Raw genomic sequence first — 14,151 nt, forward strand, 5'->3', positions numbered from 1 at the left:
TCACCATGCTCCCACCTTGTATCGTTCCGCCATGATTGTCTGTCTCATCCTTTATACTAATCGAGCAGTTACTTCTGTGTGAAAGCAAAAAATTTACGATTTCATTAGCAGGTGAAATGAGATCATTAAGTTTCTGTGTGAAAACAGTATTACGCAATTTTAAAATATGCGTTCCAATGAAGTCTGATCCAGATAGCGATAAAAACTTAAAATGCAAACGCAACAACGTTGTGATTTTTTATTGATTGATTTATATGGATCAATCCACAGAGTGGTTCTGTTGACTTGGCTTTTTGTGGAAAATGTTTGACAGCTTACCCTCTTTACTTGGTAACACTCACAGAAATTTTACTAGGGCATCCCAAATTTAACACATTTTTTCCACTCGACAATCCATACATTTTTACTTTAAGTCTGAAAACAAACTATTATGACCAAAAAAGAATTACATTATATTCATTTTCAATGATAATAGAAATGAATGAATAGAAAAAATATAAATTTTTTATTTGTGTATCTACAACAAAATATGAAAAATACAAGAACCACAACATAATATGCAATTGCTTTTGGCACAAATCTCCCGACAGATGTAAAATTTTTAATATGAGCCTGACACGACTGTTATTTAGTTCAAAACGCGGTTTTTGGTACCTCTCCTGACATTTTTGGATGTCTTTTAACTAATGACCCTTTTGTTAAAGTACTCTAGTTTTTTTTACTACAAAATTCCGTACAATTTTATATGTAAAGTATATCGCATCTGTGGCACAATTTAAATAACTAGTAATACTAGTTATTAGTTTAATAATTTGTTTTTATTTTGCAAGTAAAATTTTATGGAGCGATTCGAGAAAAAAAAGTTTGAAAACAACAGGCACCCTACTATTTGAGTGCCGCCAACTCTCATAGTACTGATCAGTATTGTTCCAATGACATTTGATCGTGATCCAGAGCTGAGTGGCTCATTGGAACGCCCTAAATATGTTTCTGACGAAAATTACACAATTTCAAAATGTGCGATGGTTACTTGGCTCCATATATGCAAAATCAGTAAAATCTTTAATTCAGATTGTTCCGCATCGATATTTTATATTTGGGTAATTTGCAAGCGACGTCAACTTTAAAACAACGAAATAGTTGAATTTAAATATGTTTTGTGTTTCATTAATAAGGCTTATGGTTGCGTTTTGTCGATATTACTTCTATAACACTTTAAAGGCGGATTTACATAACGCTTCGTTTGCGTTTCTTCAATTTTCAGCGCCATAAAATATAAATGAATTGTCTTTCCATTTTTTTCGCTTTAAAGCAACAAAAGCGTGTAACTTATTACTAACTATTTCGCAATATATTTAAACAATTTTTCAATAACGAATTAGAAGACATTTTCTTTAAATAAATATGTTCAATTATTTCAGCGAATTTTTTTTACAAAACTTCTTTTGGTTAAAACTTTTAAATAGTATTAAATTGTATTTATCCACCAACGAATTATGACTCCTAGAACCAAAACGCTTTTTTCGGTACTCCTTTCGAAACTTTTTGTATATTGTTCACACAGTTACTGATCAAGCAGAAAATCACCATTTTGTTATACATGGAGTAAAATAATCGCGCTTATAAATTACAGGGCGACCTCGTAAAATTTCTGCAGTTCCTGCTTACCGCCAACCAATGCCTGTTTTATTTCATGCGGATACCCTGTTCATGCTCATTTGTGCTGAGAACTCTGTTTAATGTGACTATGCCAGACTAAAATTTTGAATGCCATTTTTAATTTAGGCAAGATTTTAACTATACTTTAGTACACGACTATGATTACGGGTCTATGCTTTCTTAGACTGAAAGCTAACTAAAAGCTTTTCACGGTATATGCAATAGTGCTACAAAACTTTATTTTTTAACAAAATTTAATTATTTTTAAATTTTAACGCTATGTTTATCTTAATCAGCAACTCATTAACTCGCTACATTATATCAGCAAATATGATTAAGTATTTGAGAGCTCTTCTACAATTTTTTAAACTAAATTTTTTTCTTTTAACTTTTTTTGTTGTTAATTTGCAATAGAATTCTTGTTTTTCTTAATTTCGTGTCGTTGCACTTAATAATTTTTTAACATATATTTATTTTTTTTTTTAGTAAATATTAAGTAGCTGTGTATATCTGTTGTTTTGTAAAACGCCTAATAATCTATATGCTGCTAAGCACATAATCATCTAGTTATATCTTTCATGTTTGTTTATAATTTCGTTTTTTTTTTTTTTCAAATATTTAAATTTATTTTTAATGAAATAAATTCAGTTACGAATGCATATCTTTAATTACATTCTCACATTTTTATTATTTTTTTGAAGTTTGCACTATATTTTATTTGCTGCACACAAAAGATATTACTTTAATTTCACAAAAAGTTGCACCAAATTTTTATTTCATATCAAAAAGCTGCCTATATTTGTTATATATTAAATGTATATATAGAACACATCGACGCTATTTTTTTTTAATCTTTAAAGCAACATATTTAGTACCGTAAAGCGTTTATGTTGATAGTTCGTAAATTGCGTTACTAATTTATATGATATATATCTTTTTTTTGCATGTCCTTTAGACAGCACCTTTGCGAAGTTTTCTAAAGTTTTAATACTTTTGCCTGCTATATCTAATCGATGTTTTACATACTTTTAATTTCTAACCTCCACTCTCTGTCTTCCTTATATGTATATCATGATTATCCGCATTTCAGTTTATTTCTTAAATTTTCGAAAAACCATTTGAGTTTAAGTTGCCACTAATTTTGTATCGTTGCAATTGTATTACTGGTGGTTGTTACGTTGGTTTTTGTTTTTGTTGTAGCCGATAAAGGTTTTATGATTGTTTTAGCAGTTATCGCTGTTGATACGCTTACACTGTCATCATCATCATCATCGTCTACTTCATCCATTTCATCGTGATCGTTTTCTTGTTGCTGTGTTTGTTCGATCTCTTGTTCGGTAATAACAGTTACTAATTCTTCCACCGCACGTCCAATTTCAGCGGCTGCAAAAAGACAAAGAGAAAGAGTTACATTGTTATCAGAAATTGCATTTAAGGATTAACGGGAAAAAGCAATTGGGCTTATCACAGATAATAACCGATTTTCAAGCACAAAAGAGGGCTTTCTCAGTGAGATATTGGGGTGATTCGCTTTGTCTTGCAAGGTGCACGGATTGCACAATATGCCTGTATATCCTACAACAAAATATGCATGACTACGAAAGCATCTCATTGCGAAGTTATAGCACGCATTGTACAAAGCGTAAAAAAATTGGCATATAAACACGGTAGCCACTTTTGGTCCATTTGGATGTAATGGTTTGCACTGGTTTGCTCTAAGGTTTTTCATTAAAACAATTATTTATATAAGGCTTTTTGTTAGAATTTACCACAACCTGAAATTAAAGATTTTACAAAGCATTCGACACATTCGTGAATTGCCGAATTGTTTGTAAGCCAATTAAAACTAAAATAATTTGATCCATTTCTTTGGGATTTGGTCCTTTTTTCGATGAGTTACGGTCCCAAAAGAAAACATGGTGTGGCAACCGTGATATAAAATAATAAAATATATCGAAAAAATATAAAAAAAAATTGCTCAGAGAGCGAAATGAGAGGATTGAGAGGAATGTTGTCCAAGCAGGGTTGATTTTCATACCTATTCTACTATTGGTTGCACGAAAATATGCCTAGGTTTGTACTTAACAACAATTGCAGCGATTACATATAATTTTTGCGTGTATTTTGTTATTGTGACTTTACAATCCCTGCAATTCATGCATTCCGTGCAATCCGTGTACCGTTTGCAAGACAAAGTGAATCCCGCTTTTATTTTTGATTTTGTTTTTCGGGTTTTCAATTTAATACGTCCCAATCGCATATTTTCATGGAGCGACTATTTCAGGCACTATTTTTAGACTGTTTAGAAATAGTTTTGGCATCAATTCGAAATTAGTAGTAAGGAACATATCGATAATATTTGCCTGACTTTTTTGGTGCAATTTCGAGAACAATTTGGAATCATCTTGTGATCATTTCGGAGCCGTTTCGAGAAAATCTTAGGATTTGTCAGCGTCTTCTCTGCATAATTTAGTATCGTTTTGCAATTATCTTGGCAGGGTTCGGAAAAAATCATTTATGAAAGCCAAAAGCTAACGGGCTGTGATTATTATCAGATTGTTATCGCCCGGGTTTTAATTTTATTATCGAAAAATTTTGGATCTCTTATCGAAAAAATATCTATTTTTCATCACAAGGCTACCGATAGATTACCGAAAGAATATAGATTTACCATAGAAAAAAATCGATTTGCTATTAAGAAGTTATCGAATGTTTATGGGAATGTGATCGCTTTCTTATGGAAATCGTGAAGACTTTTCGTTGAAGATTATTCGATAACAGGGTTAAATTTTTCTATAAAAATATCGAAAATATTTCGATGACAAATCGATAACTCGTCTATACTTCGTCGATAGCACGCTGACAACAAACCGAAAATAAATGGATATCAAACCAATAATTCGTCGGTGACAGTACCTATCGATAACAAACCGTAAACATGAAAAAACTAAATGCAAGGCGCGATAACTCCGAATATATGTATTTTTTGCCGAACTTCTCTTGCAAATTTGTGCCGTGCTCCTTTTTAATTTGTTCCTACAAATTGGCGGGATGGGGCCTACATGTTTTACGCCGACTACTAACGGCATATGCAAGGCAGATGAGTTTTCACTGCGAAGCTTTTCATGGCCGAAATACACTCGAAGCGCTTGCCAAGTCACCGCAGAGGGGCGACCCCGCTTAAAAAACGTTCTTCTTATTAAAAACTCTTTTTTCTAAAATTTCGATGTTGCTTTGCCTGGGCGGGCGTGAGCACAGGGTCTTCGGTGTGGTAGGCGCAGCATGCTACCACCATACCACGGCAGCCACCAAACCGTAAACTCTTTGATACAAAATAAATGACGCGCCGTTTGGTTTCGGTTTTGATTTATTGTATTTCGTTTCCTCCCATTTCCTTAACTTGAGGCTGTTTTTGCTTACGAACCAATCCCTTTCTTTAGCATGCAAAACAGTTTATCTCTGTGGGGAATCGAAAACAGCTGTACCAGTACTTTGCGGCTATTTGAAGATTGGTCATCAAATAACTGTTTTAATTTAAGAAATCGGTTGTGAGAACTGTTATTGGTCATCTATGATTATAATCATTTATATATATATAAATTATAATATAATAATTATTATATATTGTAACGAATTTAGTATAATTCTGCTTATTTGCAACCTTCTGCTAACGTTCGAATCACTAAACTGTTGAATAAATAACTCCAATATTCAATAATGCAAAATGGCCTTTATTAAAGTACTTCACAATAACACTTCTACTTCTCAACAGATAGCGTGTTTAAATCAAACCGATTCGTCGTGCCTCAGCTGGTGCTGCTTTTATACTCTTCGGTTTCCTCTTATATTTCTAGGCGTTTCTATTTCTCGAATTTACTACCAGCTATAAACTTATCAGCTATAGCACAGATGCACGATTATTATAGCTTCTCGCATAGCTATATGCGCGTGTATATGTGAGTGATACTTCCACAGATAATTGCCTACTTTCGGGATTATGTCAGATAAGATATATGCATGTGTGTGTGCGTCTCTCTCCGCTGCCTGTACGTATATATGTGTAGACATAATGATTGATTCGTTTATGTAAATACAAGTGACTGCCTGCTTTATTGTTGTTGGGGCTTCATTTACTTAGCATCAGACTAGTGATGTGAGTATCACTTAGTGTCACTAATATTCGTCACAATATGTTAGGTGGAAATAATAGATTAACTACGCAGAGATAAGCTTGATACCACGGATATTCGGATAAAGACTTTGGCAAACAATCGTATTCCAAATAGCACCTACATTGTTAAAAATTGAAAGCCGATTTCCGAGCTTTAGCTGTTATACGTTCAATGTAAATTTGGTCGTTTTACAGTTAGTTGAATATTTTCTATTCATTACATGTGTTCCAGGAAGAACATGGCTGGCTTGCGCAGTATATAGAATACTAAGAAAGGGGTTTGATATCGTCAAGAGTAATTTCAAACAGTCGATTTTTTGTTTGTTTCGAAACGACATAGATTTCTTTTTAGTTTTAGCAGTGATTATATCGTCGGACCCACGGAAGGCCGACAAGCTTCTTTGTTCGTATGAAAAACAAGCTCAGTTTGTTGTTCGTGTGCTTTCCGCAAAACTAGCACACTTTCACGTGTATAACGAACTTGTTAGTTTTCTGTGCGAGAGCCGAACCTCTTAGTCTGCCACGCGAAAATTGGTAAGCGTTAATCTTCCATGGGACCAACGACATATGTAATATATACAATATTTACAATTACATCTTACAATTACCTATTGCGTAGTAATAATAACCTTCTTTTTAAGACTGTGCTTTTTACGCATGATCTGCATTAGTAGTAGGTATCCAGATTGGAAAACATATCCAGTAAAAGCATTGGAAGCGTGAAGAAGTGTTAGAGAAATAGAATATATAAGCATTATGAAAGTTATAGTTAATAGACGTAAGAGTTGATTAGTAAATACTTTTGTATTGATTTATAATACAAGCGTTAGATATATTTAAAAATAGTAATAAATACATAAATATTTTGTTTAATAAAGATGTAGATTCGAAAACAAGCATTATTACAGAAAATATAAAAAAAAGTATATGCACAAAAAAAAAAAAAACTGCAAAATGTTCTTAAAGCAGAATCGAATATTATATGCTTTCCACTACCTTTATTGTAAGTTAATTTTTATTATATTCAGCTGAGCAGAGCTCACAGAGTATATTAACTTTGTTCGCATAACGGTAATCCGTAACGGCATAAACTAATCGAGATAGATATAGACTTCTATATATCAAAATGATCTGGATGAAAAAAGAAATTCATTTAGCCATGTCCGTCCGTCCGTCCGTCCGTCCGTCTGTAAACACGATAACTTGAGTAAATTTTATCTTGATGAAATTTGGTATGTAGGTTCCTGGGCGCTCATCTCAGATCGCTATTTAAAATGAACGAAATCGGACTACAACTACGCCCGCTTTTTCGATATCGAAAATTTCGAAAAACCGAAAAAGTGCGATAATTCATTACCAAAGACGAGTAAAGCGATGAAACTTGGTAGGTGCGTTGACCTTATGACGCCAAACACAAAATTAGTAAATTTTTGGACAATGGGCGTGGCACTGCCCACTTTTAAAAGAAGGTAATTTAAAAGTTTTGCAAGCTTTAATTTCGCAGTCGTTGAAGATATCATGATGAAATTTGGAAGGCACGTTGCTCCTATTACTATATGTGCGCTAAATGAAAATTAGAAAAATCGGATGACGAACACGCCCACTTTAAAAAAAAAATTTAAAGTCAAATTTTACAAAAAATTTAAAATCTTTACAGTATATAAGTAAATTATGCCAACATTCAACTCCAGTAATGATATGGTGCAACCAAATACAAAAATAAAACAAAATTTCAAAATGGGTGTGGCTCCGCCCTTTTTCATTTAATTCGTCTAGAATACTTTTAAGGCCATAAGTCGAACTAAAATTTACCAATCCTTGTGAAATTTGGTGTGTGCATAGACTCTATGACGGTAACTGTTTTCTGTGAAAGTGGGCGAAATCGGTTGAAACCACGCCCAGATTTTATACACAGTCGACCGTCTGTCCTTACGCTCGGCCATTAACACGATAACTTGAGCAAAAATCGATATATCTTAACTAAACTTAGTTCACGTACTTATCTGAACTCACTTTATCTTGGTATAAAATATGGCCGAAATCCGACTATGACCACGCCCACTTTTGCGATATCGAAAATTACGAAAAATTAAAAAAATGCCATAATTCTGTACCAAATATGAAAAAAGAGATGAAAAATGGTAATTGGATTGGTATATTGACGCAAAATGTAACTTTAGAAAAAACTTTGTAAAATGGGTGCGACACCTACCATATCAAGTAGAAGAAAATGAAAAAGTTCTGCAGGGCGAAATCAAAAGCCCTTGGAATCTTGGCAGGAATACTGTTCGTGTATTACATATATAAATAAATTAGCGATACCCGACAGATGATGTTCGGGGTCACCCTGATCCACATTTCGGTCGATATCTCAAAAACGCATTCACATATACAACTAAGGGCCATTCCCTTTTAAAACCCTCATTAATACCTTTAATTTGGTACCCATATTGTACAAACACATTATAAAGTCACCCCTGGTCCACCTTTATGGCGTTATCTCGAAAAGTCGTCCACCTATAGAACTAAGGCCCACTGCCTTTTAAATTATCATTAGCACCTTACATTTGATACCCATATCGTACAACACACATTCTAGAGTCACGCCTGGTCCACCTTTGTGGCGATATCCTGAAATTGCGTCCACCTATAGAACTATGGCTTACTCCCTTTTAAAATACTCTTTAATACCTTCCATTTGAAACCAATGTTATACAAACACATTCCAGGGTTACCCTAGGTTCATTTTGCTAAGTGGTTATTTTCCCTTATTTTGTCTCCAAAGCTCTCAGCTGAGCATGTAATGTTCGGTTACACCCGAACTTAGCCTTCCTTACTTGCTACTTATTTATTTTTGCTATTTTTGTTTTTTTTTTGTATTTTTTTTTTTTGTTTAATAATACTTTATTCATTATTGAAAAAAAAACAACAACGATATTTTTATTGAGGGCGGTTTTTTTAAATAAACCTTAAGGTTTATCTGTCCGATAAAATAAATTTTTTGTATGCTAAATTTTTATATAGAGTTATCTAATTTTTTTTGTTTTCTATGTAGTTGTGCAGATCAATAAATTTACAAGCTAAAGGCCCCTTAAACTGGGCATTGATTTTGCACGGTTCCTTTCGAACGAAAATTTTTGATATACGAATGGGGAATAGCTTTATATCGACTTCTTAGTAATGTATCGCCCTCAGAAAACGTTGGATTAACGTCCTATATCAGAAATTGTTTCAAAAACGCCCTATCTCAAAATTAGGTTGAGAACGACCAATATGTTTTTTTTTTTTATAAGCTAATCTGGAGAGATATTGAATTTAAGCTTAGATAGGGCATTCTTCAACCAAATTCTGAGATAGGACGTTTTTAAAACCAATTCTGAAATGTTTTCTGAGATAGAAAACGTTATCGAACCATCTACAAAAATAGGCCGATATTCTGTTTGCAAAATAAATCAGAAATATCCATCAGAAAAAAAGTTGCTAAAAATAAATGCGAAAATTGAGAGACCTAAACCTTGCACATTGTGAGATTAAAATTGATTGTGCTACAAAACTGCATACTCAAAAATAAGCAGAAAGCTCTGAGTACAAAATAAGAAAATATCCCGACTTTTGAAATTTTTTCGAAAACGTTTTTGAGAAAGTGTGCACAGTTTAGTTACATTAATACCTGACGCTTTTTTTTTTTTGAAGGCATTTTAGTTTTGAGTTCGAAGCTTGAAGCCACTAATGACACGCCATACCTCGTTTTATTCCCAAAAATAAGGGAACTTGTTCTCTATGTCGAGAACGGCACGAGTGGAGGTTAAGTCACTGTTTCTTTCTCCTATCGTAAATTTTTTAGGAAAATGACACATAACTTTATAAATGCCAGTGGAATGTAAACAGAGTTGATTCTGTGTTGATTCTGAAAAAGAAAAAAATATGATTCTTCATACGTAAGGAATAAATCCGTTAACTCATCAATTATTGCACTCATCCTAATAATATCAATGAGAACTGTTGAAATAACAGATTTCCGGCAATATACGAATAACAGTGAAAGCTGTTGATATGACAGGTTTCTGTGGCACAATGGCTTTCACCACGGTTGCCACTTTTGGTCCATTTGCACCAAAAATGGTCCTTTCCAACCCCATTTGGTCCGCTGGTCCCTTTTTTCAATTTTGGTCCTTTTTAGGCCGTAATCAAGATTGTTTGTTTTCACTGAGAAAAAAATGTTCAACACTGCACATAAAATTTTCCATACCTTCATTAACCCTTATGTAATTTATAATTTACCTCAATGGATTTCTTACAAAAGAATTGATGTCAACAAAATGTAGCAGAACAATGGCACTTCACCTAGCTGATAGTTCAGTAAAGTGTTGGATCTTGAAGCAAACCAATTTTCGTTAATTATTGGTCAATCAGAAAATCTTGTTTTGGTGGCTAGATATTTCAATCGTTTATCAAAAACTTTTCGTGATAGACTTTTGCCGTTGTTTGAGCTTAAAAAAAGTTGTTGCAAATGCACGTACTTCTCAAAGTAATTTGACGGATTAATGAGACTAATTTGTTTTATATAAAGTACACTTACCACTGTGTTATGTTCAAGTTATGCGATATGCTTCTATAGGTAATGATAGTTTTTGAATTTTTCTCACACAGCACAAAACAATTGATGAGTTTTAGGAATTCCAAGGCTATTATTTCTTCACTCTGCGACGCGGCTATATTTTATATTTTTGTATCTGGAAGTTAATATCATTTCTGCTATACAACCGTCAAATTCAATACCAGTTACAGAATTAAATGTACCTATATATTTCCGACCTGCGCTAAAGTGTTCAATCAGAAAAAATCATAAGGCGACGACGAGTGTTCTCAGATCATGTCAAAACTTTATACTCCAAGTAGTTTGGCATTGAGCCTAAAAATGCTGAAAAACCATGGACACCTAAAACTTTGTGTATATCGTGTCGATTAGAATAGATTCAGTCGGAATCAGGACAACAAATAAAATTTGATACACCAATGATGTGGAGAGAACCTACTTGCCATTCAATAGAGTGTTATATTTGTCAAACAAAAGTACTTGGCCTTGGAAGATCAAGAAGAGTAACCTATGCCAGCGTACCTACAGTGACATTACCAGTACTACAATCAACGGCAGTTGCGGATCCAGCTCCATTGTCAACAGTAATATCATGCGGGGAATCAAGTTGCACTGAATTTCGCATGGGAAATGAAAGAAACGTTCTTTCACAAGCACAACTTAATGATTGGATAAGAGATTTAGAACTATCCAAGGAAAAGGCCGAGATCCACACTTCTCGTGTGCAACAATTTAAATTTGTGTCATCCGATGTTAAGGTGACATATTGTAGAACTCGTCACGAACCATTTTCCAAACACTATACCAAGAAAGACAGTATATGCTACTACAACGACATTCCTGTTTTATTCAAAGAGTTTGGTCAAACATATGATTCAAAAGAGTGGCGATTGTTCATAAACAGCAATAAACTGAGTTTGAAGGCTGTATTATTGCATATTGATAACAAAAAGCCTTCTATCCCGATCGCACATGCAGTAAATACAAAGGAAACCTACGAGGAAATGCAAAAACTACTCAAATTTAATATATATGAAGAGCATGATTGGAAAATGTTCTGATCTCAAAGTCGTTGCAATGCTATGCGGTCTACAAAGTGGCTGCACCAAGCACTGCTGCTTCCTCTGCAAGTGGGATAGCCGAGTTCGTAAGGACCACTACGTCAGAAAGGATTGGCCGGAAAGAGTCGAGTTTACCGTTGGTGTGGATAACATCAGATACACCCCTCTTGTCAAGAAAGAGAAAATCATACTTTCACCCCTACACATCAAGCTCGGTCTCATTAAAAACTTTGTTAAGGCTTTGGACAAAGAAGGCGAAGCATTCGACTATTTGAAAACAATTTTTCCAGATATTTCTCAAGCCAAGATAAAGGAAGGTATTTTTGTTGGACCACAAAAAAAAAAGTTGATCAACAATAATCAACTCAAAGGACTTCTCTCATCAGTTGAGGCAGCAGCGTGGGAATCCTTTGAAAAGGTCGTTGCTTCTTTTCTCGGTAGACACAAAAGCCCTAACTACGAGCAGATAGTGAACGACTTAATCAATAATTATGCGAAAATGGGTTAATATTCAAGGCTTATTAAAATTAATTTCCCAAAATTCTATAAGTTATTTACCTAACTAATATTTTCTTTCCAGGCGTAGATATGTCTTTAAAAATTCACTTTCTGTACTCACATGAGCTCTTTTCCGTCAAATCTTGGCGACGAAAGTGATGAACATGGCGAAAGGTTTCATCAGCAAATGAAATTAATTGAGAATCAATATCAAGAATTCAGTGATGGGTGATTACTGCTGGTTTCTCATAAGAGAAACCGATCCTAAACTGAATAAGCGTCAAAGTAGAACACGTAATTATTTCGACTACATAGTAAAATCAAATTAAGATAAAGATTGTTAGAATATAGTACAAACATAAATAACTTTAAAAAAAAGTTAAAAATATGGGTAATTTCATTCATAAATTGAACTTTTAACTAAATAGAAACAGAGCATAGCTAGATATTTTACTCTTCTTTATACCATACATACGTTTTGAGGTATACGTTGAAATTGCGCAACCTGGGTATTTTTATTTGATCGCTTATAAATTACGTAGTTTTGCATCGATTTTCTTCGATGATAGCTTATCTTTTTTCAAATTAAACAGAGCTCTACGTAAAGAAAAAATATCTGGAAAAAAAGTCGTGGTTTTGGAATGCTGCCCTCGCAAGAAGTAATTTTTTTCATATTCTTTCATTAAAAGTAAACAAAAATATGAAATGATAAGCTAATATCTCGAAAACTATCTGGTTGAGCGAAAAACAATGTATGATGCATTTATAGAAAATTTTATCGTCTTTCCGATTCTGTAAACTTGTTGCAATTGCTTGACCTGTTCGTGAGATATACGTATTTAAAGGGAGCCATCTTTTTGTTTTTTTCGAATAACGGTAAATTGCAAATATCTCAAAAACGGTACCATAGGATCAAAAATGAACTCGATTTTCGAAATCAGGGGGTGGTTTTACATATGAATTTCATAACGGCGCCTCTGGTAAATTTTGGCCGTCGACCAGTGTTTTCAAAGAAATTTTTTCTTTCAACAGAAAAATCAGTTAAATTGATTGACAATCTGTCATTTTTACAGAATATTGTTAACGAGAGAGTCAAAAAATTTCCTTTCTGTCGAGAAGTTGAGTTAACTATATCCGATCAATTTTACCGAACAACTGTTAACTCTTGAACGAAAAACCATGACTTTTGATTGTAATAGCGTTTTTTCTTTCGGTGTAAGATAAACCATACATTTAGAGGCACCAACGCGTTTCGAAACCAAAACTATGCGAAATCGACTTCAAAGCTTTGAGAAACTTTAGAACGAAATAAAGGGAGCGTCAAAACCAAAAAACATGACTTTCAAAATAGGAAAAGATTGAAGTTATAATAAATGCCAATTACAATGTTCAATGTTTGGAAACTTTTTTAGTGATAACTTAAGGGGTTCTCTTACATTTATCGGCTTTACTCTTCTCTCTTCTACTCTCCTTTTTCTCACTTACTTTCCCACAAATTTTTCTCTCAATTCCTTCTGAATCTATCCTTTTTCCTCTCACTGTCCTCACCTTCGCCTTCTACTTTTCCGTCATCTTTTCTCTTTAACTATTTCATTCTCCTCTCCATATGTTTTTGCCTTTGCTTATAGTTGTCCCTCTCCGTGGCCCTATATCCGTCTCATCTTTTTAAACTTATTTTCCGGTTCAGTTCAACAATCTCTCTACAACACTCCCTCAAAAACGACACATACGATTTTTGCAAGTAGGTCCATCCCTGATCCAATTCCTTCCAATATGAATTTAGGCAATATTGGTTAATATTTTATCGTATTGCCTCTGATTGAATTCGTGCAGAAAAGGAGATTGCGCAAAGGAGAGTTAATCCCATTTAGCTTCTAGAAGACTCGCGGCAGTGGTTAAGTAACTCGCTACAGTACGAGTTGTGCTTAATAGCTGAGACACGAACCTGTGTGCTACGGTGGTATCAACATGAAATATCTAAGTGGATTGTAGATGCTAAAACGGCACCCTATTTGCGTGTTTTTTTTAGTTTTTTTTAAACAATATTTATATTATTTTATATAGATCAGTATCTGACCCATTTTCCGGACTAAATATGGTCCCATAAAATGATCAAGAAATAAGGCATTTAAGAATGAACATTCAAGAAAATCGGATGCAACGTT

General features: G+C 33.8%; 1 protein-coding gene across 19 annotated transcripts in view; it reads right to left on the reverse strand.

The window, feature by feature from the left end:
- Positions 1-312: 312 nt before the first annotated feature.
- The window catches only part of Dys (Dystrophin), a 1,130,370-nt gene continuing 1,116,531 nt past the window's right edge, over positions 313-14,151 (reverse strand). For 15 of the 19 annotated variants that reach the window (XM_067758240.1, XM_067758241.1, XM_067758256.1 and 12 more), the window contains one exon: positions 313-3,042. In XM_067758240.1, coding sequence (XP_067614341.1) covers positions 2,795-3,042 — 248 coding nt within the window. In that variant the 3' untranslated portion in view covers positions 313-2,794. Of the gene's footprint in view, positions 3,043-6,438; positions 6,493-14,151 lie in introns of all 19 variants that reach the window. The other 4 variants (XM_067758253.1, XM_067758263.1, XM_067758251.1 and 1 more) reach the window with 2 other exon arrangements.

Source organism: Eurosta solidaginis, chromosome 1 (assembly GCF_040869045.1).
Source record: "Eurosta solidaginis isolate ZX-2024a chromosome 1, ASM4086904v1, whole genome shotgun sequence".
In the NCBI taxonomy this organism is placed as follows: domain Eukaryota; kingdom Metazoa; phylum Arthropoda; class Insecta; order Diptera; family Tephritidae; genus Eurosta; species Eurosta solidaginis.